The 26,464-nt window shown below is 37.7% G+C and overlaps 2 protein-coding genes across 4 annotated transcripts in view; one reads left to right on the forward strand and one right to left on the reverse strand.

The window, feature by feature from the left end:
* The window catches only part of SESN1 (sestrin 1), a 118,432-nt gene extending 110,029 nt beyond the window's left edge, over positions 1 to 8,403 (reverse strand). The window contains exon 1 of the mRNA XM_058734906.1: positions 7,697 to 8,403. Coding sequence (XP_058590889.1) covers positions 7,697 to 7,975 — 279 coding nt within the window. The 5' untranslated portion in view covers positions 7,976 to 8,403. The remainder of the gene's footprint in view (positions 1 to 7,696) is intronic.
* Positions 8,404 to 9,136: 733 nt separating this feature from the next.
* The window catches only part of CEP57L1 (centrosomal protein 57 like 1), a 73,388-nt gene continuing 56,060 nt past the window's right edge, over positions 9,137 to 26,464 (forward strand). The window contains exon 1 of one of the 3 annotated variants that reach the window (XM_058734911.1): positions 9,137 to 9,156. The gene's annotated coding sequence lies outside the window, so the exon portion shown is untranslated. Of the gene's footprint in view, positions 9,157 to 9,382; positions 9,474 to 26,464 lie in introns of those variants that run through there. The other 2 variants (XM_058734910.1, XM_058734912.1) reach the window with 2 other exon arrangements.

Below are 26,464 nucleotides of genomic sequence, written 5' to 3' on the forward strand. Positions count from 1 at the left end.
AATGCTTGTCAAACACTGAAGTATCAAAACAGTAAATGCTTACTTTTAGTGGGATAAACTAAGATTTTAATTAGACTTTACTGAATATTACATATAATTGACAAATTGTCCTAATTTTTAAAAAGCATATTTATTAGCTTGTCAATCTAAACAATTTTTAAGTTAAAACACTAACTGAATACTATTCAGTTAATGAATATGCATATATGACAGTTGATTTGGAAAAGATAACTCACAAAATTCACATCATAAATGTTACTTCCCTTTAGTATGGTTTAAAAGCTTAGGAAGTTGTTTTAAGGTAACTTCATAAGTAATAATTTATAAATCGATGAAGCTGTTTCCCTTTTAAAATTAAAAACAGGGTAAGAAATAAAATATAAAACTAAAAGTGTCTCATTTTTCTAAGGTAAGTACATATTTCATTGCAATCTTATAAGATTTTCCTATTTTGTTATATAAAAGAGATTAGAACATGAGAAGACGTAATTTTTGTGTTGTCAAATTTCACGAGTTTTTTCCTTATAAATTGAAAAATGTCAAACCTGTGGCAGTCTACTAGTAACACAAAGACTTTTAACAATAACAATGCCAACTGGGAAGATCCAATAAATGGTCCTAGTTGTTATCCTACATAACTCCCTAAGTATATCCAGTAAAAAAAAAAAAAACATTTTTTAAAAATAAGCATCTTTTAAAAGACTTTTTTTTAAATGCACATTGTGGTAAATGCATCTTCATCAGCACTAGTTTAACTCAGTGTAATAACCAAAAGGAAAAAGAAAAAAAGCAAAACATGAAATGTTCCCATAGACTGCCTATCTAGCTGAGGTTTTCATACTGAAATTTCCAGTCTGCCCAATGCCCCCAACAATACCATCATCAAAATTCTGAAGAACTCTCAGATGCCCCTGAGTATACTGTGCCTGCATAATTAAAGTACTAGGTAATTTCATCAAGGTCAATGAAGGTCTCCGTTAATGTAATAAATGTGATCTAGGAAAGTTGGGCCAAAGTAAAGCCTATCTTCCATTGACTTCCATTTAAAAAGCAGGTTATTTTACCATGGCACGAAAAAAAATAGTCTGATTTGAGAAACTGTGACAGAGATTAAAAATTGGTGGTAAGGCTTGCTTGGTGCTAATGTATTTCCAACAGGACTTTCTTCCTTCCGTGCACTTTAAGCACTGCCTCCCCTCCCCTAGCATCTATCTCCCTGTCCTTCCACAAGTTCTAAAAATTTCCCATTTCTATGGTTCCTCCATTCCATGTTAATTTGCTTCTAAATAAACACTGCCTGTTTTCAAATATGAATATTCTTTATGATTATGATGTGACACCAAATAGGACCCTTCTGTATCAAAGTTTAAGTGATCGATAATCCTTTATTATACCCAAGATTCCATGGCTATTTTCTGTCAGGTCAAAGTTTCAATAAATCCTTAAGTTGGTTCTTATTAATTTATTTTCCACTGAAATGGTTAAAAGATATTCCACAAATTTCTAACAGTCACCAAAAGGAAAAAATAACTCTAAAACAAAAAGAACATAAATGTTCTACTTCATGAACGATCTATACAGACTTAAAGGGCACAAAGTGTTAAACATGAGAAAGTAATTTTAATTAAGCTAAACTATTGTTTCAGAGGGTCCTTCATGATGCCATGAGCAACCCTTGACCTTAAATTGAAATCTAGTAAGTGTTTAACGTCTCATTTTCCTACAAAACACTACATCCCATTTATAAATTAAACAATGTACTAGAAACCATTTTTTAAAATAATCATTCTGTTTTTTGTTGTTTTTTTCCTCATGGTAGTAGAGACCATCTGGGACACTATACTAGGAATTAAATATTTGAAATCTGAAAACTTAAAAAAAAAAGTGTGTCCTTGTTAGTTTCAGTCTTTCTGAAAAGTCAGAACAAAGGAAGAGGACAGGATGTATTTATATATTACAAAGAGGACACTGAGGACAGATAGTACAGATATGATTCATCCTGTAAGCCAGTGTTGGGGAAGGGGGTGGGGGGGGTAAGATAAGCTCTTACTTTGTCTTCAAACCATTTAGGAAAAAAAAGTTAATAGTTGCTTTCAATTTCTTCACATTCTCTATCCAAAGAAACACGGACAACCCGAGGGTAAATAGCATTCTCCTCTGAGTTCAAAAGCTACTAAAGAAAGTGGTCAAAGGTAGGAATGAGAGGAAACACTGAATAGAAAAGGCAGGAGGCTTTCCTAAGGAAAGGGACTGAGTTCTCAGTGTATCAATAAAATAAGGCCAGAAAATAGTGGATATGGAAGAGAGAAGTTTAGTGCAAATACTGAAAGAAGACTCGTATTTGCTGTGGCTAAGAGTAGCAGTGAATTGTTTGAAATGCACCACCTTAAACTTTTGGTTTTGACTAGGCATAGCAGTAAAAAAGAAATCAAAACAATCAGTTCAAAAGGCCAAATCTGCTTCTAGAATGCTCCTAATCTGGTATATTTTATAGCATCATTATAAATTATGTTTCAACCTAATAGGATCTAAATTATAATAGACCAAAGCAATATTTTATCTAGTTAGATATAAGCTCAACTTTTATAGCCTTTGACTAAACTTAACTGCCTTCTTATCCCCATTCTTCCTCACCAACAGAAATTTTTTTGTTCAAGTGATGGGGCTCTCCTGGCTCTTAATGGCTGAATGCAGATTAGTTCAAATCAAAACCAGAAATGCCCAATTTCCTTGCCAATGACTGGCTTAGAAAAGGGCATGTGACCCAACCCTAGTCAATAAAAATGGACAGGAAGTCTGCTGGAGGCTGAGAAAAGCTTTTCTTCCCTGATAAACACATGTGAAGAAACTCTTCTCAGCTACACAGAGTCATGACTACACATGGTGCTTGGAATAAGGCAACTTGCAACCATGAGCAGAGACAGTACTTGCTGAGGAAAGGAGAGCAGAAAGAAGGCAAAAACGAATATAGTTGAGCTAATCAATCAATCCATGAAGCTTGAAATTGCCCAACCTCAAGATTTATTATACTAAATAATAAATCTCTTATTGTTAAACCTACAAACTATATATTACCCAAACTGGTATCAAATGGATACTCCAACTGCAGCTTTAACAATTGAAATATGCATCATGCCCAACAGCTAAAGTTTCATTCCCCCCGGGGCGGGGGTAACAATCACTTCACTAAAGGAAAGCCTCCTCCACCCCACTTAACAAACATACTTTGTTACTTGGTCTAAATTTTCTAAAGCCAAATTATTTTCAGACAGTGTTAATTGCTGGCAATCTCATTAAAAAAAACTTAACAGATTCCCTTTTTCACAGTACAGAAATGAAAATGATCAAATGACCATTCTTAGAAAAGTACTTGACTATTTTGAACACTCTTCATAATCTTTTGATGAATATTTACACACTCACATTCCTCCTTTAATTACCTGCACCCTAAAACTACAGTTCACCAGTGGACTATAATAGTGTATCAGGCCAGTGTTAACACTTCTGTTCCTTTGTTCAGAGAATCAAGAATATCGAAAAGATATTATGGGGTTAAAAACAACAACAAACCCAGCATAAATAAGGCCTATTAGAAGACCTTCCTCCAAAGCAGGGAACAAATCTTACTGATCTTCCAGTCTGAAGAACAGTGCCTGGCACAGAACAGTTCTCAAAAATGTGTTCAATGGATTTATGTATGTTGTTGTGAAATCAATAAACTGAGAACAGGAATACAGAAAATGCTCTTTCCCAATGTGCCATTTTTTTTTTATATATACAGGTTTAGCCATTTTGAGTTGATCCATCTTATCCCTGCCCCACCAACTTTGCTCCTGATTACAGTCCTCTGAGCTGACCTAAAACAATCAAGAGCAGAACAGCTGTAGGGATTGCAAATTCAGTTCAGCTTTTGCTGATCTACCAATGAATAACAGAAAGCATTATGGAGTACCACATTTAATTATCTGGTTTCTCATGTGAGGCTGGAGCAGTATGTGGAAGCCAGATGATGCTGGACATTATGTGACATTCTCAAGCAGTTTAAATTCTATCCTCAAGGATTTTAGACAGGAGAGTAACATGATCAGATTTCATTTTAGATAAATGACTCTGCAGTTATGTGGAGCATGGATATAAAGGTGGAGGATGGGTTAAGTCTGGAGAAGTGACGGATAACAATAGCAGAACTACAATGGTAGTAGCAGGGGCAGAAATCCCTTCGGGAGCTATTTCTAATCAGGTGCATCACAGGTAACTTAATCTCAACATGTCTAAAACAAAACTCACGGCTCCTCCTAAACTGACCCTTTACCACTCTTCTGTCTCAGGAAATGACTGAACTAGTAATCAAGTAGTTCAAGCCAGAAACTTGAGAGCATCCTTTATTTTGTTATTTTCTTCATCTCCTGTATCCAATTCAATACTATCTCCTGTTTCTAACTCTTAGCTATCTCCCAAGCCCATTCACTGTTTCCCACTTTTCCCACTACACCCTAATCCAACCATAATTTTGCTTTGGACTGGTGGAATTATCTCCTGATGCTGCATATCCACTCTTTACCCCTGAAATTCATTCTCCGCATTGCTTCCAAAGTAATCCTAATACACCGTGGATCATGTCACAGTCTTGCTCAAAACTCCTCAGTGGCTTCCCATTGTTCCTAGGATAAAGTCCACAACTCTTTTTTTTTTTAATTTTTTTTTTTAACATTTATTTATTTTTGAGACAGAGAGAGACAGAGCATGAATGGGGGAGGGGCAGAGAGAGAGGGAGACACAGAATCGGAAGCAGTCTCCAGGCTCTGGGCCATCAGCCCAGAGCCTGACGCGGGGCTCGAACTCATGGACCACAAGATCGTGACCTGAAGTCGGACGCTCAACCGACTGAGCCACCCAGGCACCCCAAGTCCACAACTCTTAACTTGGCCTTCAAGATCCTGTTATCCAACTCCTGCTTAAGAACAGTAAGAATTCCTAATATTGCTGAGCATGTCTTATGTGCCAGGCACTGTGCTATGTCTTGCAACCATTATTTCATTTTATTCTCATTGTGAGCAGAAACTGAATCAAGGAGAAATGTATTCAACATTGTAGAGCTAATAAAGTATTAGAGCTAGGTCTGACTACAGAGGATGTGCTTAAGCTTTCACTCTCCCTTCAAACATATGCTCCAATCACATTGTATTACTTTCCGGTCCTAGACCTCATCTGCTCTCTCTTGCCATGAGGTCTTCACACAACTGTTCCCTATGTGTGGAATGTCCCCCTCACAAATTTCATTTTTGCCTGGATTATATTTATTCATTCACCAAATCTCTGCTTAAATGTCATCTCTTCAGGGAAGTCTTCCCTTACTATCTAAAATTATATTATTTGTTTATTGTTTATGGTCTCTCTCCAGTAGAATGTCAAAGTTGTTTACCACTGGTTCTTAGTTCTTAGAATGGTATTCACCATGGATTCAATAAACAATCGCTGAATGAAGGCATGAATTAAGGATGTGGGGATGGAAACTCCCTAATCTGGTGACTTTATTCAGGCTGATAAAAAATAAAAAGAAGCCAAATATAAATTTGTTCAGACACTGGATATTTATTTAGTAGCTTCCAGGTCCCAGTCAATACTCTTGAGAACTTACAGCCCTCCGAGGAGACAGTCACATAAACATGTGATTATAGCACAATATAAGTAAAGTACCTGTTATAATAGTAGCAGGAATTAAGTGCAGTAGATGCAGAGATTAAAAGTATAAACTTATGGAAAACCTTCACTGTGGAGGCGATTCTTGAATCTTTTTGCAGGAGGAATGAATCTTGAAATATGTATCATGTAGTCCGTGTCTTTCACTTACGATAAAGGAGAGGAGCATCCATTATGTACTGGGGCACTTTACATCTCATTTATTCTCACAACAGCTCTATGTTATTATTCCCATTTTATAGATGTTGGAAATCCAAGCTAAGAGAGATCAAGTAACTTAACTTGTCCAAGGTTATGCAGTACATTAATAAGGAGGAGAATTTGAGCTCAGGTCTGGCTCCAGTACCCATTTACTTACCAATATACCACAGTCCTTTGACACTGCACTCCCCAGAGCTTAATTACTTTTGTTTTTAATATAATTCTTAACCAAATTGGTTATCTGGTTTCCCATTTGGATATAAATAAGCAGCAAAATTAAAAATTCAGGAAGAGAACAAAGTGTACTGATAGTAAGGGAGGGAACAGAAAAACTATTAAAATTGAACACAAAAATTCAAAAAACGTGGATCAGGGGCGCCTGGGTGGCGCAGTCGGTTAAGCGTCCGACTTCAGCCAGGTCACGATCTCGCGGTCCGTGAGTTCGAGCCCCGCGTCAGGCTCTGGGCTGATGGCTCGGAGCCTGGAGCCTGTTTCCGATTCTGTGTCTCCCTCTCTCTCTGCCCCTCCCCTGTTCATGCTCTGTCTCTCTCTGTCCCAAATAAAAACAAAAAAACAAAAAACAAAAAAAACAAAAAACGTGGATCATATAGTCCTATATACTCTACCCTCACCTACACAACAGTACTTGATGTGCATAATGATGACTCTATTATGAAAAATGATTGCTGTAGATGCTACAGTCTAAGAAATAGAGAAATAACTTTGGATGCTTAAAAGGGTAAACATCAGGAATCTAGAAAATTAATTCCTCTCTGATAACTCTGGATAAATGAATTGTAATGATTGTTCCCAAACTGTTTGTGAGAAGAAATATCCCAAGATTTTAAACAGAGTCTTCATTTTATGGACATGATTATTTTTCTATTGCTTCAAACTAACCAAAATAGAAAAACTATTAATCTTAGCTGACATATATACCCAAGTAAATTAAGAACTCCTCATAAATGACTTCGATTCAGTAACTTAGACATAGTGTCACTGACCATTCTTAGTATATAAAAACCTTTCTCAAACCAAATCAAACCCTTCCTAATAAATCTTCCAATAAAACAGGAGAGTTTGACTATGTATAGAAGAGGAGGAAAATTAACATTCTTCATTGGTTGCACTCAAAACTTAAGTAGGTATATATGTGAAGAAAACAATTGAGGCAAACACAGAGAAAACTAAGTAATTTACCACAGGAGTGTTTCTATCATTCACTTAACCTGGGTTCAACTTTCAACTATAAAGTTCTTTATAATATAGACTTATTATTTTATATAATTCATTTTTTTTAAAAGAAAGGTTGCCTTTAGAGAACAGACCCTGATTTTTTTGTTTTGCTTTTAAGAACAAGAGAAAAATTGTTTCACCATTTATCTTGAACAAGAAACATTTATCATTTTAGAGGCTTTTAAACGAGAAACTTTCCACACAATATTGTTTGTACTGATGTGAAAAGTACACTGGCTATACTTCCTAACAACATGTAAAAATGAAAAAGCAAGTCTTTACTTGCCATTAACTGTAACTCTCTCTTATTTTTCCAGGAGGAATGCAGCTTCCAAAACTCTCTAGAAAGACAATGCTTATTTACTTATATTTGAAAATTGCTTTCACTTTAATTCACCTTATTCAATTTTGGTCCCAAATTCAATGTTTTACAAGCCACTCAATAAGATGTAGAATGAATTCGTAATGAGTTCACTTAACCACCTCTTAGAAGCAAATACAACTGCAAGCAAAACTGCGCTTTACTAGATGGACAGTTGTAATTACAATGTTTTCTTACCTGGACGCTCTTCAAAATAAACTCACTTTTCTCTCTTACATCTTTAAAGGGACATCTCTTAGAAAGCATAAGCAGATGAGCAAGAAGCTTATTCAACCCATCCAAAGAAACAGCATTTGAAAGCCCGTCTGATGGACGAAAAGGTGTCTCTTTCACCGAACGAAGATACTCGGTTCTTCTTAAAATGGTTTGCCTAATGTTTTCCAGTGCTGTCTCTCTAGTAGTTGAATCTCTACTGCACAGTCCATCCCACCTTACTTCATTCTCTCCTTCAGCCATGACAACTGGAGATTTTTCTTTGCAGTCTTCAGTTACCCTTCAGCATGTCCCCAAAAGCACTTCGTATTTTTAAAACGAGGAATGTAAGAGTAAAATCAGAGAAACCGAATCGTCATGAAAACACAGATGTCTGGCTGACATTTGGAACAAGAAGTGTCTTTTATATTGATGGCTTTCAAGCGATCTACAAGACAGAACTTACCCTCTTCCTACATGAAGGGGCAAACCTTGTCAGAGACTGAAAAAAGTTCGAAAGTTGAAACCCTACAGCGCTGGCTTTGCTGGACAGGCAGTCTCAGGGAAGTGCTCTCCTCTGTCTCGCGGGGTCAGCGGATATCCTCACGTTGTGGAGCTGTCAAATCCGTGCTCTGCCCAAAAAGGCTGGTAACAGTTGAACGCGCTCCAGCCATTCGGGTTTTTTTGGTCTGGGCGGCCACCGGGTTCTCAAGAGCATTCCCACCCCGCCCCTCCTCAATCCCCGCCCTCCGCAGCTCCTCCCTTCGCCTCAGCGGCCGGCCAAGAGCTAGTGGGGAAATCTCGCCAAACCCTTGCTCACTGGCCGCCGCGACTGGAGACCCAGGCGTTCCTTGGGGACGGCAGCCTCCGGCAGCCGCTGTCTCGCCTACAGCGTTGGAGGAAAGCGTCTCCGGCCGCGACGATTCTGGACCCCCAGGCGGACGCCACTTCTTTTCCTATTCCTGCGTCCTCGCCCACCTCCCACTAAGCCTGCAAGGCAAAGGGCTGGCCCGCAATCTCTAAATGCCGGGCTGCGCCGCGAAGCTGGCGGAGCAGCGAGGCCTGAGGCGCAGAGCCCGCCCCTTCGCCCAGCCCCATCGGTGGGGCTCGGCCCAGAGGGCGGGAGCAGGGAGGGGAGATGGGGTCCTCACCCCACCAGCCCCTCCCCTTTCTCCGCCCGACATAAACCAGGAGCCGCCCCTGCCCCAGCGCCCTCTTCCCCGCCCAAGCAGACGCGACCCGCAGAGGCAAAGCCATTGGAAAAAGCCCCGCCCTCCCGCTGGCTACCTCCAGACCCTAAGTCCGCGCGCGGCCTCCCACCGCTGCCGGCTGCTACGCATGCGTGATGGCGAGCAGGGCGCAGGCGCTTAAGGGGCATTTTGCGTCGGGGGCGTTTTCCGTGCCCTGACGTTTGGATTCTCTGGACTGGAGTAGGGGAAAGAAAAGTAAGGAGGCGTTGAAGTACACTGAAACAATTACAGACAAGGCAAGCACGGAAAAGAAAGAGGGCGTAGACACACACTTGGAAGAAATTGAATCCAAATTTAAGATTAGCCTGAAAATAGCGACGGTCTATTACGCCAAACCCGCGGTTTGAGGAGACAGGGCTTCCTCGCATTGACTTCTGGGGAATGTAGTTTTGATGCGGCCGACGCATTCTGTTGGCGATAGAAACTACAGTCCCCAGGAGCCACTGCGACGTTGTCCGTAGCGGCCTTCAAGCCAACGGTTTGCGCGAACGGAGGTTGAGAGCGTCGACTGGGTGAGCACTGTAGAGTTGCCTGCCACTTTTCCTTGGACAGGATTTTTCCTTCCTTCATTTCCTCAGGGATTTTGGAGACGACGCCATCTAGGGCTATCCTCGTAGCCAAGGGACTTTGTCCAATAATCTGCGTGGAAAGGAGTAGTCCAGGTTCCCAAGGCCGAGGGCGCGTTTGGCGCGGGAAATGGTCGCAGTCCCGAGGGTCGGAGGGAGCGGCAGAAGGCCGGGCAACAGAGATGCTGTGAAAACAAGTGCACCTTGCTGCGGACTCGCGCCGAGGGATTAGGTATCCCTGTGCAGTTGCACTTTTGTTTGCCATCGTGTAGGCGAGTTCGGTGCTTTATGCGCCCGAATGAAATCCCAGGCAGGGCTTTGAAAGCGAGTTTTCAAATCCATTTTGTGTGAGACTAAGGGGAAAAGAATCCCCAATACTCCTAGAAATAAACGTTTGCAGGGTTTAAGGATACTCTATGAAAGAAGACCTATAAAAATATCCAAAATTTAGTATATTTAAAGGATTCAGTCATTTGTTTTTAAGTTACCGTTTTTATTTTTTTATTTTTTTTTTTTTTTAATTTTTTTTTTCAATGTTTTTTATTTATTTTTGGGACAGAGAGAGACAGAGCCTGAACGGGGGAGGGGCAGAGAGAGAGGGAGACACAGAATCGGAAACAGGCTCCAGGCTCCGAGCCATTGGCCCAGAGCCTGACGCGGGGCTCGAACTCACGGACCGCGAGATCGTGACCTGGCTGAAGTCGGACGCTTAACCGACTGCGCCACCCAGGCGCCCCTAAGTTACCGTTTTTAAAAAGTCATTCCTTATGAGAAAAGTCAAGATGTGAAAGGCAGTTAATGGGCTGAGAACCAAATTACATTTTAATTCTAAACGTTGCAGAATAGATGTGTTTCTAAAAATATAGCCTTGTTAGGTTCTGAGTATACAACAGTGAAAAAGACACAGCCTCTACCTAGTTACAGAATCTAATGGCTAAACACACAATTATAGTATGATGTCATATCTGGCTATCTAGGATGGCTAGAAAGAAGATAACTTAGCTTGATCTTGGAAAGTCAGGAAAATCTTTATACCAGGGAAAGAGGGCCAAAAGAATAGCATGTGGTGAGTCCCAGAAGTGAGAAAGATGAGATATTTTCAGGAAAATTGCAGTAAGCCAAATCGTATACATTTTGGGAAGGATAATATTTGTGTATTGATGTATTTTGAAGTTGCAAAGAGACAAGTACTGTGAATTTACCAGATAGTTTCTGAAAATGACCTGTCCTTCAACAGATTTATAGTTTTGATGAATTAGTCTAATGTAGCCTTGCTACATTCAATGCTACTGGTTTAAATCAGATTTTATTTTTAAACGTGAACTTATGAGTACGATTTAAAAAATAAAAAAGACATTCCTTTTTTGTCCTTTTTTTGACCTCATCCTCCTTTGTCCAGCCCGCAAAGAGTAGGGTCATTCTTAAATCTATGTCCTTTTTTTTTGCTGTGTAGTTAAATATGATCTCATCCATACCCATGGTTTCACTACCACTTATGACTTTTAAATGTATAGCTCCATCCAACTTTATCTTTCCAGCTTTCATATATTTATTTCCATTATATTTCTTTTTGGAATTCTCAAAAGCACCTCGAGCTCAACATGCCTAAAACCAAATGCATGGTTATCTCTAATGAACCTGATTCTTTTCCAGTGTTCCCCATTTCAGTTAAGGATCCTACCATCCACTTGTGAAAATTTGAAAACTACACTTTATTCTTGATTTCTTCTGATCCTTCGTACCTCTATAGCCAATTATTACCAAATCCTATCAATCTCATTTCCCAAATACCCTCCAAATCCATCCTTTCCCCACCATCTACAGAAGCACAGTCTTTTCCAATCTGCCATAATCTCTTGCCAGGACCATTGCAATAGTGATTATTCACTCTGACCTTTATCCATTAGTTCTCCACACAGGAGCCATAATGATCTTTTTGAAATGCAAATCTGACCAGATTTTCTCTTAAATCATTCATTGGTGTCTTAGCATTCTTAAGGCAAAGCTTCTTTGTAAAGCCTAATGTCACCTGGTCCCTTTCTACCTCTCCAGCCTCACTTTGTATACCTGCCACTCTCCACCTATCTCTGCATCAGCCCTGCAGATCTTCAGTCATTGGTTCTCATATTCCCTTTCATCCATTCATACACTCAACAAATATCTGTTGAGTATCTAGTGTGCAATGGAACAACGAAGATATATCATTGAGCACAATATACACTGACTCTTGAACAACAGGTTTGAACTGCACAGGTCCACTTATGTGTGGATTTTTTTTTTTTTTTTTTTGGTAAGTACAGTACTGCAAATCTATTTTCCTTATGGGTTTCATAATAACATTTTCTTTTCTCTAGCTTACTTTATTGTAAGAATACCGTGTATAATACACAAAATATGTGTGACTCAACTGTTTATGTTATCGGTAAGGCTTCTGGTTAACAGTAGGCTTTTAGTAAAGTTTGGGGGGAGTCAAAAGTTATATAGATTAAAAGTTAAGGGATTTTTTTTACTTCCTGGTGGAGGGTCGATACTCCTAACCCCCACATTGTTCAAGGGTCAACTGTACAGCTGTGCAAAAGTCCCTATTCTCCTAGAGCTTGCCTTCTGTTAAGGGGAAATCAACAATAAATATGTGATCTATGTGGCAAATGAAGACAAATGCAATGGAAAATAAACCAGGAAAGGGACTAGGGAGCGCCAGATTGTGGGGGGCAAGGTTCAATTTTAAATAAGGTGGTCAGAGAAGACCTAATCAAGAAGGGGACATTTGAGGGGATCTGAAGCAGGAGGAATAAGCTGTGCAGATACCTCGAGGAAGAACATTCCTATGCAGAGAACAGCCAGTGCAAAGGCATATGGGCAGGAGCAAAAAAATAGCAGTGTAGGCTGGAGCACAATGAGTGCAGGGGAGAATAACATGATGTTACAGAGGAAGGAAGTCATGTAGGTGATTGAAAGGACTCTGCTGACTTTTTAACAAATAGGAAGCCATTGAAGGGCTTTGAGCAGATGAGTTGTATGATCTGACTTTTTTAAATGATTACTTATTTGAAATTGTGTTGAGCATAGACCACAGGGAAACAGTTTAGAAGTAGAGACACTAGTTAAGAAGCTCAAGTAATAATCCAGGTGAGAGAGGATAATGGTAGCTTGGACCAGGGTGATAACAGTGGAGGTAGTGGGAAGAGACCACACTCTGGATCTATTATGATAGTATAGCCAACAGGTTTTGCTGATTGGTCATGAGGTGTGAGCATATAAGAGTCAAAGGTGAGTCCCGAGTTTTTAGGCTGAGCAGCTAAAAGGAAGGAATTGCCATTTAATGTTGTGAGAAAGTCTCCAGATTTGTGTACAGAGGTAAAGAGGTGGAAATCAAGAGTTTTGTTTGGCCATGTAAAGTTTGAGATGCCTCTAAGCTATTCAAGTTGAAGTACAGAGTAGGCAGTTATATAAATGAGTATTGAGATGACGGGAAAGATCTGGTTGTAGATAGAATACTGGACTTCACAGTAGTGTTTTGACAGCAGTTACAGCCTGAGAATAGTTGGTGTCACAGAAAGAGGCACTCCATAGAATTTGGGTCGATTTGGAGTTATCTGCAAAGGGCACTGTGCAGGAGCAGCCAGTGAACGGAGAGGAACACCCACAGAGTGTGGTGTCCTAAAAGCCAAGTGAAAGTGGTTAAGGAGGAGGGAGTGCTAAGTATGTGAAGTGCTGTCCTGGATCAAATGAGATAAGGATTGATTAACTGACCACTACATTTAGTAATGTGGAGGTCATTGAAGATCTTGAGAGCAGTTTTGATGGAGTAAAGAGTATAAAAGTCAGATGGACATATTTAAGAGAGAATGGGAGAACTGGAGACAGTCTGGATACAGCACCTCTGGTACTGTTTTGTTTGTCCAGACTGTTTTAGCCTGTCTTTGACTCCTCTTCCTGTAGATGTTAGGTCAAATCCACTTTTCTCTGAGTTTCCCTTATCTTGTTGACTGTCCCTATCATAAATAACTTTTATTTTACCATATATCTTTAGTTGCTAATAAGTTACAAATACAGTTTTCTAATGGTGTGTGAAAGTTTGTCTGCTTCTAAAGTTTAAGCACAGAAGAGCAGTGATTGTACCGATTTTTGCTCATCATCTCCAGCTCCAAGTACAGTGCTTGACATCTAATATGAACTTAGTACATATTTGATGGATAAATGGAAGACTAATGTCACAAAATTTTCAAAGGCATTGCATATTTACCTGTTGTTTACAAAAACACAAGATAATTGATAGAAGTGACTTCATAACGAAAACATTTTTGAAAATTTGTCTTAAAAGAGCAGAATTTCTGTTGCAAGTGAATTACAGTGCTCACCCTTGTGAAATTGAATTTGCTAACATTTTTACTATATTCCTGCATACCTCATGTTGTTGCAAGATAGTAAAGTATATATATGTAGAGTATAGTATATGTAGAGAAGTTGTTGCTTTAAATGAATAGTGCTTTAGTCCAGGAAAAAGCTGACTGGCTGGTCTCCCAAGAGGCCTTTATTATGAAATTCGTTGATGAATTTACTATAAAAAAAATCACTCCTAAGTCTTGTGGTCTTAGAAACACAGTCTTGCTAAGTGTACCAGAGTTCCTGGGTTGATTGCTATCCAGATGGTGAAGAGTAACTCCTTTATTATTTAGAGTAGGGAATACACTATGAATTCCAGTCTTGGGATGGGAAGATACTGCGTCCAGGTTTGGACATGTTGTTAATCATCTTGTTTGAAGGACTTAAGAGTCATGCAGGTGAACAGTACCTAGTACTGCTTCTGGACAACCTTTCTACACGAAACCTTAACTGTTGTTGAGAGATGTAGCTATGTTCAAATAGTGAGAAGAGCATGGACCTCAGAGTCTCAGAATCTTGGCTTTGGACCCCAAGTCTGCTTTTTATTAGTGTGAATTTGGCCAGTTTTTTTCAACCTCCCTAACTTTGGATGTGGGAGATGAGATAGCCTTGGTGTTCTTATGACTGTTATGCAGATTTAATGTGATAACATATATAAAGCTTTTAGGTTAGCATCTGGCATATATTGGTACTCAAACCATATCTTCTAAAATAGTCATCGATATGTAAAGTTATATTTGTCCTTCAGTTTGATCGAAATTAATGAAATGTTTGTAAAGTATTTTGTAGTTGAACTGAAGGGTGCTGTTTTGTATAATCGTATTGCTGACATTCTGTAAGAATGAGATCCTTGAATTTCATTTTTCTCAAATTTGCAATTTATTTTTAATAATATTTTGTGTTTTAAGCTACTTAATTGGGAAAAGTTACAATAAGTAAAAATATGGCAATTATTTTTCTCATAAAACAGCAGCATAAATAGATTACATTTTTGAGCAAGGAATTCATGTCCAGCTTTATTATAAAAATTACTAAAAACACCATATTTCATCAATAACATGTCTATATGATATAAAACATTTAAAGAATGTATACCTCAAAAATGAACTATTGGGACCTCATAAAGATAAAAAGCTTCTGCACTGCAAAGGAAACAATCAACAAAACTAAAAGGCAACCAACGGAATGGGAAAAGATATTTGCAAATTACATATCAGACAAAGGGCTAGTATCCAAAATCTATAAAGAACTCACCAAACTCCACACCCGAAAAACAAATAATCCAGTGAAGAAATGGGCAGAAAACATGAATAGACACTTCTCTAAAGAAGACATCCAGATGGCCAACAGGCACATGAAAAGATGCTCAACGTCACTCATCAGGGAAATACAAATCAAAACCACACTCAGATATCACCTCCCGCCAGTCAGAGTGGCCAAAATGAACAAATCAGGAGACTAGATGCTGGCGAGGATGTGGAGAAACGGGAACCCTCTTGCACTGTTGGTGGGAATGCAAACTGGTACAGCTGCTCTGGAAAACAGTGTGGAGTTTCCTCAAAAAATTAAAAATAGATCTACCCTATGACCCAGCAATAGCACTGCTAGGAATTTACCCAAGGGATACAGGAGTGCTGATGCATAGAGGCACTTGTACCCCAATGTTTATAGCAGCACTTTCAACAATAGCCAAATTTTGGAAAGAGCCTAAATGTCCATCAACTGATGAATGGATAAAGAAATTGTGGTTTATATACACAATGGAATACTACTTGGCAATGAGTAAGAATGAAATATGGCCTTTTGTAGCAACGTGGATGGAACTGGAGAGTGTTATGCTAAGTGAAATAAGTCATACAGAGAAAGACAGATGCCATATGTTTTCACTTTTATGTGGATCCTGAGAAACTTAACAGAAGACCATGGGGGAGGGGAAGGAAAAAAAAAAAGGTTAGAGAGGGAGGGAGCCAAAACATAAGAGACTTTTAAAAACTGGGAACAAACTGAAGGTTGATGTGGGGTGGGAGGGAGAGAAGGGTGGGTGATGGGTATTGAGGAGATCACCTGTTGGGATGAGCCTGGGTTTTGTATGGAAACCAATTTGACAATAAATTTCATATTAAAAAAAATAAAGAATGTATAGCTTAGGGAGATCTAAGTGCCACTCATAAAATTTTATTTAACAGGATATAGTTTTACACTGTTTAATTTACAGTTCTTAGTTTCATAATGTCTACCTTTTGCTACAACAAATAAACAGATGTTATGGAATTTAGAAGAACTGCTTCCAGTTGGTAAATTTTCATAAGTACATTCAGAAGACTGTTTGAGAAGCAGGATTTTTCCATGGCTGAGAAAATATTGAGATGTTTTGCTCACTTTGGGGAGAAGCAGCATAGCATTTCTGCAAGACCATTGACTTTGAAGTTAATTAATACCTTCAAATTCTTCTGCCATTTACCTCATACAGGTTGCTAACCTTTCTAAAACCCCATTTTCTTTGTCTATAAAATACAGAGCATATTATTATCCATTTCTGATCTTTGAATATACCAAATTTAAGATCCTTATTTTTTTCTACTCACAGTGCCCTTACCAAATATTTTCACATGGCTGCCTTCCTCACTGTTTTGGATTCATCTCAAAAGCCCTATCTTCGGAGAGACTTTACCTGACCATTTTAGCTAAAGCAGACCACCTGTTTCCCTTTTTAATCTTCATCACATCAATTCAGTTATCCACTTGTATATGTTTGTTTTATGCTTATTTTGTATTCTTCTGCATGAAGGACTCTTGTGTACTACTATACTCTCAGTGCCTCAAACAGTGATTCACACATGGTAAATGCTCCTCAAATACTTGACCCACTGGCTGACTCTCCCTCATAGATTTATTAAGAAGACTCCATAAAATAATGTATGTAATGCACATATATGCTTGGCACCATTTTCTCTCTATATTTTGTATATTTGTTTTCCTATGTCCTATCTAATTCTAAAATTTTTGAGACATAGGCTTAACACACACACGTACGTAAAATCTAATAGTTATAACCACTATTATTAATAGTTAATATTCATAATGTGTTCATTCTGTGCCTGTATTGTGCTAGCTGATTTATATGGATTTTCTTTCCATTAACTCTATGAAGTAGATCTTATTATCCCCATTTTTATAGGTAAGGAAGCTGAGGCCCAGAGAGTTTAAATAACTTGCCTCAAAACACATAAGGTAGTAAGTAAATGGCAGAGCCAGAAGTGGAAACCATACCTGACAAAACTCATATTCTTAACTTCTTTACAGTGCTTTATCACTTCCCCCAAACGGGTAAGTATTAAGTAAATGAGAACTTTTGTGCAGTCACTCTTTTCTCGTGACAATTTAGGGAGTGGGGAGTGTATCAACTATAGAGCTTAAACACCAAGTTAGAGCTCAAATGTTCATTTTTCTACCTTCCCCAAAGAAAGGCTTTCTGCCTTCTTGCTGTGCCATCTCATCAGCTGCAGTTGCTCAGCTTCTTTATATTTGTATTGAAAATGGAAGAATCAAAACTTAAGCCAACTTCTTAAATTTTGTTTTTACTTAAAAAAATTTTTTAATGTTTATTTTTGAGAGAGAGAGAGGGAGGTGGGAGGGGCAGAGAGAGACAGAGACACAGAATCCGAAGCAGGCTCCAGGCTCTGAGTCAGCACGAATTCTTTATTCTTTGTACCCATATTGTATTTAATGTCTTACAGTGTCAGAAACCCGCAAGGTCTAACTTTTAAAGGTAGCCTGACTCAAGTATGAACAGGGTTAGTATTAACAACTCCCAATATCCATTACAGCCCTATTTTTGCCGTTTATTCAAAATAACAGATTGCAGCTGTGGCTTTTAATTTTCTGTGTAACTTTTGTCTAGTCTTTTGATCTTTCTGGGCCTCAGAGTCTTCATCTGTGAAATGAGGGCAGTTGGAGTAGATTTTCTTTTTTTAACTAAAGCCCATAATTGCATTAAGGTTCACTCTTGTGTTGTACATTCTAAGGGTTTTGACAAGTGCATAATGTCATGTACCCACCCATGCAGGATCATATAGAATAGTTTAATACTCTCCAAAATTTCCTGTGTTCCATCTATTTATGCCTCCCTCCCTCCCCTTGAAACCATGGCAACCACTGATGTATTTACTCTCCTATAGTTTTACCTTTTCCAGAATGTTACGTGGTTGGAATTATACAGTATGCAGCCTTTTCGTACTGGCTTCTTTTACTTCACGGTATGCCTTTAAGTTTCCTCCATGTCTTTTCATGGCTTGGTAGATCATTTCTTTTTATCACTGAATAATACCACAGTTTATCTATTCACCTTTTGAAGGACATCTTGATGGCTTCTAGTTTTTGGCAGTTATGGATAAAGCTGCCTGATTTATTTGTACGGGTTTTTTTGTGGACATAAGTTTTCAACTTACTTGAATAAATAACTAATGTCATCATTGCTACATTGTATGGTAATCTTTTTTTTTTTTTTAAGTTTATTTATTTTGAGAGAGAGCATGCACCTGCATGCCCAAGTGCAAGTTGGGGGGGGGGGGGTCAGAGAGAGAGAAGGAGAGAGAGAATCCCAAGCAGGCTCCAAGCTGTCAGCACAGAGCCTGATGTGGGGCTCAATCCCATGAACTGTGAGATCATGACCTGAGCCAGTATCAAGAGTCAATTGCTTAACCCAATTGAACCACCCAGGTGCTCCACATTGTATGGTAATCTTATGTTTAGCTTTGTAATAAATTCCTAAGTGTCTTCCAAAGTAACCATACCATTGTGCATTTCCATCAGCAATGAATTACAGTTCCTGTTGCTCCACAACCTCACTAGCTTTGGTGTTGTCAGTGTTTTGTATTTTAGCCATTCTAGTAAATGATGGTATCTCATTTTAATTTGCAAATGCCTAATATAGTATTGAGCATTTATTCATATGCTTATTTTCCACCTGTATTTATGTTCTTTTGGTGAGGTGTCTGTTCACATCTTTTTCCCATTTTGAAGTTGGGTGGTTCCTTTTTTTTTTATTATTGAGTTTTAAGAGTTGCTTGTATATTTTAGACACAAGTTCTTTATCAGATAAGCGTTTTGCAGATGTTTCCCAGTCTGTGGCTTAACTTTTTATTCTCTTGACAGTGTCTTTTGCAAAGCAGTTTTAAATTTTAAATAACAAGGCAAACTTGTTAGTGTTTCTTTCATGGATTGTCCTTTTTGGCATTGTATATAAGAAGTCATTGTCAAAACCAAGGTCACCCACATTTTCTCCTATGTTAATCTAATAGACGCTTTATAGTTTTATGTTTCACATGTAGGTTTATGACCCATTTTGAGTTAATTTTTTGTGAAAGCTATAATGTCTGTGCCAAGATTTATTGATATTTTCATTAATAAAGTTTCTGCTGGCTCTGAAATTATTAATTATTTTGATCAGTAATACTAAGAGGTAAAAAACTTTAAAAAATAGTATACTGAATATTTATAACCATATAAGTGTTATCCTTCAAAACTATTCCTTCAGAGGGAGAGGCTTGAAGTCAGCCCAAAAATATGGTCAAGGAGAGGAACATATTAGGAAATGGGACTAACGGTTCCATTTCAGTGCTGCTTTACTGTTATATGTTATTAACAGCAGTGGTATGAGTGTTAGAGGTGTAAACTGTCAGGGAGACTGCCTACCGTTAGGAATATTGAGATACCTGTTATTTGTCCACATTGCCATTTCTTTGCTATTTTTCTGCCTGGTCATACAGTTTTGGAAAAATCCATCAATGATTTCTCCCCAATAGTTTCCCTTTCTGTACCATGAAACACTGAAGCCATCTGAACCTTAAATATCTCCTTATATAATGACTGACTTAATTTAAGTTTGTAAAGGAAATTATTCTAATTATATTCTTTTTAGTAACATGAACAAGTTTGTCTCCAAATGCTTAGTCTTTCTTTTCTTTCTTTTTCTAAGTAACAGAGGAAAATGGAATTTTTCTATTTTGTATTAGAGTAAGATTACTGCATTGCACATTATAATTTTAGAGGTAGACCTGCCATGAGGGATTGATGATAAAATTTTTGACCTTCTTAACATACATTTACAGTGATCACATCAAATATAAGAAGTACATATTCTCATTGTGTTATCATCCATGTGACTTGAGTTGCATATTTAATCAAAAGCCCAGCATGATATTATGAATTCATGGGAAGTGTGTACTATTACCTAGGAGATTAATAACATTTCTTAAATTTTCTGTTTATTACCTCCTACTGACTCAGATTTGTAAAAGACTATAAAGGTAATTAAATTAGATACTAATTTGTGACTGCTGTTGTACAGTCCTCTATCACAAAATTGCTCCCATTTCATGGAACAAAAAAAGAAGGAGAAATAAAGGGAGAGTGATGAAGAAGGGGAGTCTCAGCAGTGAAAGAAAGGTCTTTTTTTTTCTTTTCTAGAAATTTTATAATTGAAAAAGAAATATATTCATTATGAATCTTTAGATAATAAGTAAAGGAAGGCTTTCACTAAGTGAGTTCAATCCCCATGTCTGGCCCTGTAATGATAGCGTGGAGCCTGCTTGGGATTTTCTCTTTTCTTCTCTCTCTGCCCCTCATCCTCTTGCTCGCTCGCTCTCTCTCAAAATAAATAAACATTAAAAACATTTTTTTAAAAAGGAGACTTCCTTTTTTAAAAAGTTAAAGATTGTAGTGTTCATATATTTAAGTTCACGAACTGTGAGATCATGACCTAAGCCTATATCAAGAGTTGGGCACTTAATCGACTGAGCCACCCAGGCACCCCATAAAAGAAGTCTCTTTCTTTTTCTTCCTTTACCCTCCTACACTGGGAATATGAATTTCTGTTTGTAACAGGATGTTTCAGACAATTTTCTCTTTTTCTATTGTCACTTGTTATTTCATATTATTGATTACATACCTTGTAATATTTTGATAGTTGCCTCCTCTGTAGAACTGCTTTGAAGATTCTGTAAATAGATATTGCCTGAAATCTGTTCTATGAAATGCTAATTTCTCCAGGAGATCTCCCAAAAAGGTTTCTGTTGCAAACAAGTTTGGGAAGTGCATGGTTTATTGCTGGTTTGGAAATTCACAGTGATAGTAGAATATTAAATATACTGACAAAACTTGCAGGTTAAGAAGTTGGCTAATTTTGTTTTACCCATTTGCCCAGATTTATTTGTCTGGAAATCTGTTTAATTTAAGGAGTAACCTCAATGAATATCTTTTGAAACTAGTATTTTGGTAAATACTGTATAATAGTATGAATCTTTAGTGAGTGGTAGATCTATAATCTTTAAATATTAGAATAAGTATATTTATTTTTCTTTAAGTCAAGTTATCTTTATCATTTGTTTTTTTTTCCTTTACAGCACAGGTCATCCCCTCTACCCCAATCATTCTCTTCCCCAGACCAAATGTTTTTAGTCATTTAGCTCACTTAATTGAGCACATACTAGAAATATAAAGATAAATAAAATAAAGTTCTGGCTTTTGAAGACCAAGCACTCTGATTTGATAGAGCAGGGGAGCCATCTGTAAGGGATACCCCCTCACATCTTTAAGTAATTTTAGAGATCCGTGATCAGCACTTTGCACTTACTTATTTAATAGCATGAGAAAAGTATTCTTAATGTATAGTTTTCTAAAGACTTTATTCATTGAACCTAAGATGCCAAAGATTGTAAGGCACAGCTTTACTTTATGTACCACAATGAAAGAAAACATGTTGCCAAATATAATTTAAAGGTGAATTTTGATACCAGAGATGTAAAATGTATGTAGTACATTTGTGAATGTTAACTGTTAGACTTAAATGTATTTTGTTTTATGTATTTCTACTACATTAATTGATTGAAGGGCAACAAATGTTTATTCAATGACTACCATATAAGTCCAGTGGTTAATAGAATAATGAATAAGATATGGTCCCTTGTTCTTAAGGAACTACAGAGGAAGACAGATGTGTGCAGACGTTGCTAAAATAAAATTATTTTTGCTAAGGCAACTAAGTTAAATCACAAACTGTAATAAGTACATCGAAGATATTGCTAAATTAATGACAGCTGATAGCTTTGTAACAGTTCTACATTACCAGCTTCAAAAACCATCTAGTGTTAATTTTTTATTCTTTTGTTGTCAGAGGCAGTTGAGCGGTTAGTGAATAGGAGGGAGAAATGTAAAGAAATGTTTATTTGGGAGTATATATGTGTATGTTTTTCTCAAAGGACAGAATAGAGTTTGTTTTAAAGATGTTTTTTGTTTTTCTCGGTTGTTATCTCCACAGGAGGTCTATTTCAAGGGAAAACAATTCTGATAATGGTAATGTTTGTTTGCTTTGGAAAATTTACAAATTGAATTATACTCAGCCAAACATGTTTCTCTGTGTGTGGATTTATAGGAGGGAAAAGTGTTAACTTTAGGTTGGCATCTGTCTGCTACAGCTATTTTGGTTGGTCTGCCCACTTTCAGTGGGTGCACTTAGGGAATGCAAGCTTATTTTAATTTTGGCTTAAATAAATAGCATTAAGAAAATTAATCTATTAATTTTTTTTACCTGAGGCTAAATATAGGGAAAGTTGGATTTACTACGATTTATGGAAAGCAGTGCAGAAACAGAAAGGGCAACACATTTAGAGTCCAGAGACCTGAGTTTGAATTCTGTTTCTGCCACTTATTAGACATGTGACCTTAGGCAAGTCACTTAATCTTTTCGCCTTAGTTTCCTCTTGTTTTCAAAAATGACTATAATGATAGTATACTACTTTGTAAGGCTAAGTTAAAATTTGATGTAGGGCACCTGGGTGACCTACTCAGTTAAGTGTCTGACTTCAGCTCAGGTCATAATCTCGCAGTCCTTGAGTTTAAGCCCCACATTGGGCTCTGTATTGACAGCTCAGCCTGGAGCCTGCTTCAGATTCTGTGTCTCCCTCTCTCTCTGCCCCTCCCCTGCTCATGCTCTTTCTCTCTCTCTCAAAAATAAGTAAAGGTTAAACAAAAATTTAAAAAAAATTTGTATAAAGGTTTTATAAATTATAGTACGTTTCAAGTATTAGTTGATACCGCTTTTAGTAGTGATATGAGGAATATACGATGTAAGACTATATACATTTTGCAGAATTGACTTTTGATTTGTTTGTATTTATATGAACATTAGTCAAAAAAAGCGATGTAAATTTCTTTGAGATATTTCCTAGAATCTCATTTTCTCTCTGTTAAGCATTTCAGAGATACTTCTATTTACAATGTAGTAGGGATATTGATAAATATATTATTATCTTTATATATGTACAGTTTTGTTTTTGTTTTTATTTTTTTATCCAGGTCAGATTGTTACAAAGCTTTAATAAGTTAACTAAGGGAAACTTTGTCTGAAACACAGTATTATAGACTGGAAAAATACTCTCAAGATCTAGTGAGGTTTTTGAACGTTAGGATCTTTGTCTCAGTCTAAGCAAAGTTCCAGTAATGTCTGAATTTAAAACAGCTCCAGGCAATTTAACAATATGTATCAGAACTGTTAAAATTGCCTTCAACCTAAAAATATCATTTCTAGACTGTATCCAAATGAAAAAAAGTGGTACTTTACATGAATATTCACTTACTGCTATTAAAAAAATACTCAAGGGGTTCCTGAGTGGCTCAGTTGGTTGAGCAACAGACTTTGGCTCAGGTCATGATCTCATGGTTCGTGGGTTTGAGCCCTGCGTCAGGCTCTGTGCTACAGCTCAGAGCCTGGAGCCTGCTTTGGATTCTGTGTCTCCCTCTGTCTCTGCCTCTCACCCTCTTGTGCTTGCTCTCTCGCTCTCTCTCTCTCTCTCTCTCTCAGAAAATAAACATTAAAAAAAATGAAATAAAAAATTAAAAAATACTTTAAAGAAACAATAATACAAGAAAATGTTTATCATGTGCTATTAAGTAGAAAGGCAATTTCCACAAACGTTGTGTGTGTAATCCTAATTTTTGTTTAAATAATAAAAAACTGATTTATTTAAGGGGCAACAAAATACCAGTAATTCTAACAGTCTCAGACTGGTAAGCTTTATAGTGATTTTTATTTTCTTCTGTAATTCCCAAATTTTGTAAATGAGCATGTATTACTTTTGTAATAAAGAAATATATATAATATAAAAATAAAAATGTATTTTTTCAGTATCAAGCCTCTTTCTAAATACTTTCACTCTTTTCAGCTAGCACAGTAAAGTATCATAGATTTATATATAATGTAAGTGGGGCGCCTGGGTGGCGCAGTCGGTTAAGCGTCCGACTTCAGCCAGGTCACGATCTCGCGGTCCGCGAGTTTGAGCCCCGCGTCAGGCTCTGGGCTGATGGCTCGGAGCCTGGAGCCTGTTTCCGATTCTGTGTCTGCCTCTCTCTCTGCCCCTCCCCCGTTCATGCTCTGTCTCTCTTTGTCCCAAAAATAAATAAAAAACGTTGAAAAAAAAATTTATATATAATGTAAGTAAAAGTAGTTGTATGCAGTATTCACGTACATAAGAGTATTATCAATGATTGAAGTTACCATTGCAAATACCTTCAGCTGTACCTTTTGGTTTTGCCATGCTAAAACCCTTCTCTATCTTTTGATGGGCTGTAATTTGCAGCTGATAGGAAGTTGGTCATATTAAAGGAGGCTAGGTCTCTTAGCTAGGCTTGTTCTTGGTTAGACTGGCAAACTTGGCCAACTGTCATGATGTAATCAGCACTGAATGGTCAGCTGCACTTTTTGTGAGGCATCAAATTTATACTAGGTCAAAGCAAGTTCAAAGCCCTGAGTTGTTGAGGCATTTCATTTATTTCCCCTGAGACTGATCTTTTTCTCTTTTCACTTCCATCTCTTAGCAAAACTCTGGCACAAGTTAGATACTCAGCAAGTACTATTGGAATTAAAATGGAATGAAAACTGAAAATTATGCTGATTCTTAACATTAGCTTTACTGAAAAGTCATCTCAATTTTAAATGAAGCAAATTATGCAGACACAGTCACAGGCAGCCTCTGTTTGGATGCAAGCGAGGTTCATAGGAGTAATAAAGATTCCATGTTTAGCCATCATAGGGTCTTTTCTATGCCACTTGTATTCTGGCTGTTAGGGATACATTGGAAGGTCTGCAGCACTTTCAGCATTTAGCACTGTCAGCTAAAAGTAAAGTAGGTACATTGAAAACTGATAAAGAACTAGAACATTTAAAAGGAGGCTAATACCAATTTTCATAGGTGCATTTTAAGTAATATATATTTTCATTATCTTAGTTAAGCTTCTACCTCAGCTAGGCAGGAAAATCAGGTTCTGTCCTTTTGCCCTCTGTGCTGTTCAACAACATATGCTATTTCTCATGTTAAGACCTTAGCAGCTGTGCCAACAAGTCCGGTTTGAAAAAAAAGTAAGGGCTTAGTGGTGTGTCTTTATCTATCAGCCTGTCAGCAACTCTGTCCATCAGTAGATTACTTCAGCCCTTTAGAACAGTTGTTCACTTCAGCTATATGGATTAGCTATGTGGTATAGTTAAGATACTGCAGCTTGCTAATAGGAATAAGGATTGGAATTATGGGAGCACCTGGGTGGTTTAGCCGGTTAAGTATCTTGATTTCCGTTCAGGTCATGATCTCATGATTCATGAGATCGAGCCTCGAGTTGGGTTCTGTGCTGACAGTGTGGAGCCTGCTTGGGATTCTCTCTCTCTCTCTCTCTCTCTCTCTCTCTCTCCTCCTCCTCTCTCCCTCCCTCCCTCCCTCCCTCTCTCTCTCTCTCTCTCTCAAAATAAATAAATACTTTTTAGAAAAAATTGGAACTATGAATATGGATTTCTGAATGCCAAGGAAAGCAATGTTAGGACAAACCTAGGTGTTTGTGTTGCTTTTTGAAGGAATAACTCAGACACTACTGTTAGTGACTAGAACCCACTTTTGTCTGAATGGCATGAACAGCTTCCTTTTACTTTATATTGAAATGAGTTGTCAGTAGGATTTATCTTGGAGCTCTACATGGCTTTTAATTCATTTCAGTTTAACAAGTCTTTATTAAATATTGAATTAAGTGCTAAGGTTACAAAGATGAATGAAACCTGATTCCTGTCCTTAGGGCTTGCCATTTAAGGGAAAAACATGAACAGATCATTTCAATATAATATATTAAGCATATAGATACGCAAGAGGAGAGTTAATTATCCCAGCCATAAGGAGCCAAGAAAGGGAAAGCTCCATGGACAGATTAACTGATAAACTACTGTGTCTTGTATGATGAGTAAGACTATTCTAGGAAAAGAACAATATGAATGCTAGAAACATGTATTCACTCAGTAGAAGAAAGAGAAATGAACTGGGTCATGTAAAGCCTTATATGCCTTAAGAACATGCTCGATCTTTATTCTGAAGGCAGTGAGGAGTCACTGAGGAGTTTTAAGCATTAAAGTGGCTTACATGCCACTGGGTTGTAATTTTAAGATCACTCTGGAGGCAGAGGAGAGGATAGTTTTAGTGGGACAGAATTCGTAGCAGGGAAGTCACTTTAGAAGGCCATTG

This window comes from Neofelis nebulosa, chromosome 6 (assembly GCF_028018385.1).
Source record: "Neofelis nebulosa isolate mNeoNeb1 chromosome 6, mNeoNeb1.pri, whole genome shotgun sequence".
NCBI lineage: Eukaryota > Metazoa > Chordata > Mammalia > Carnivora > Felidae > Neofelis > Neofelis nebulosa.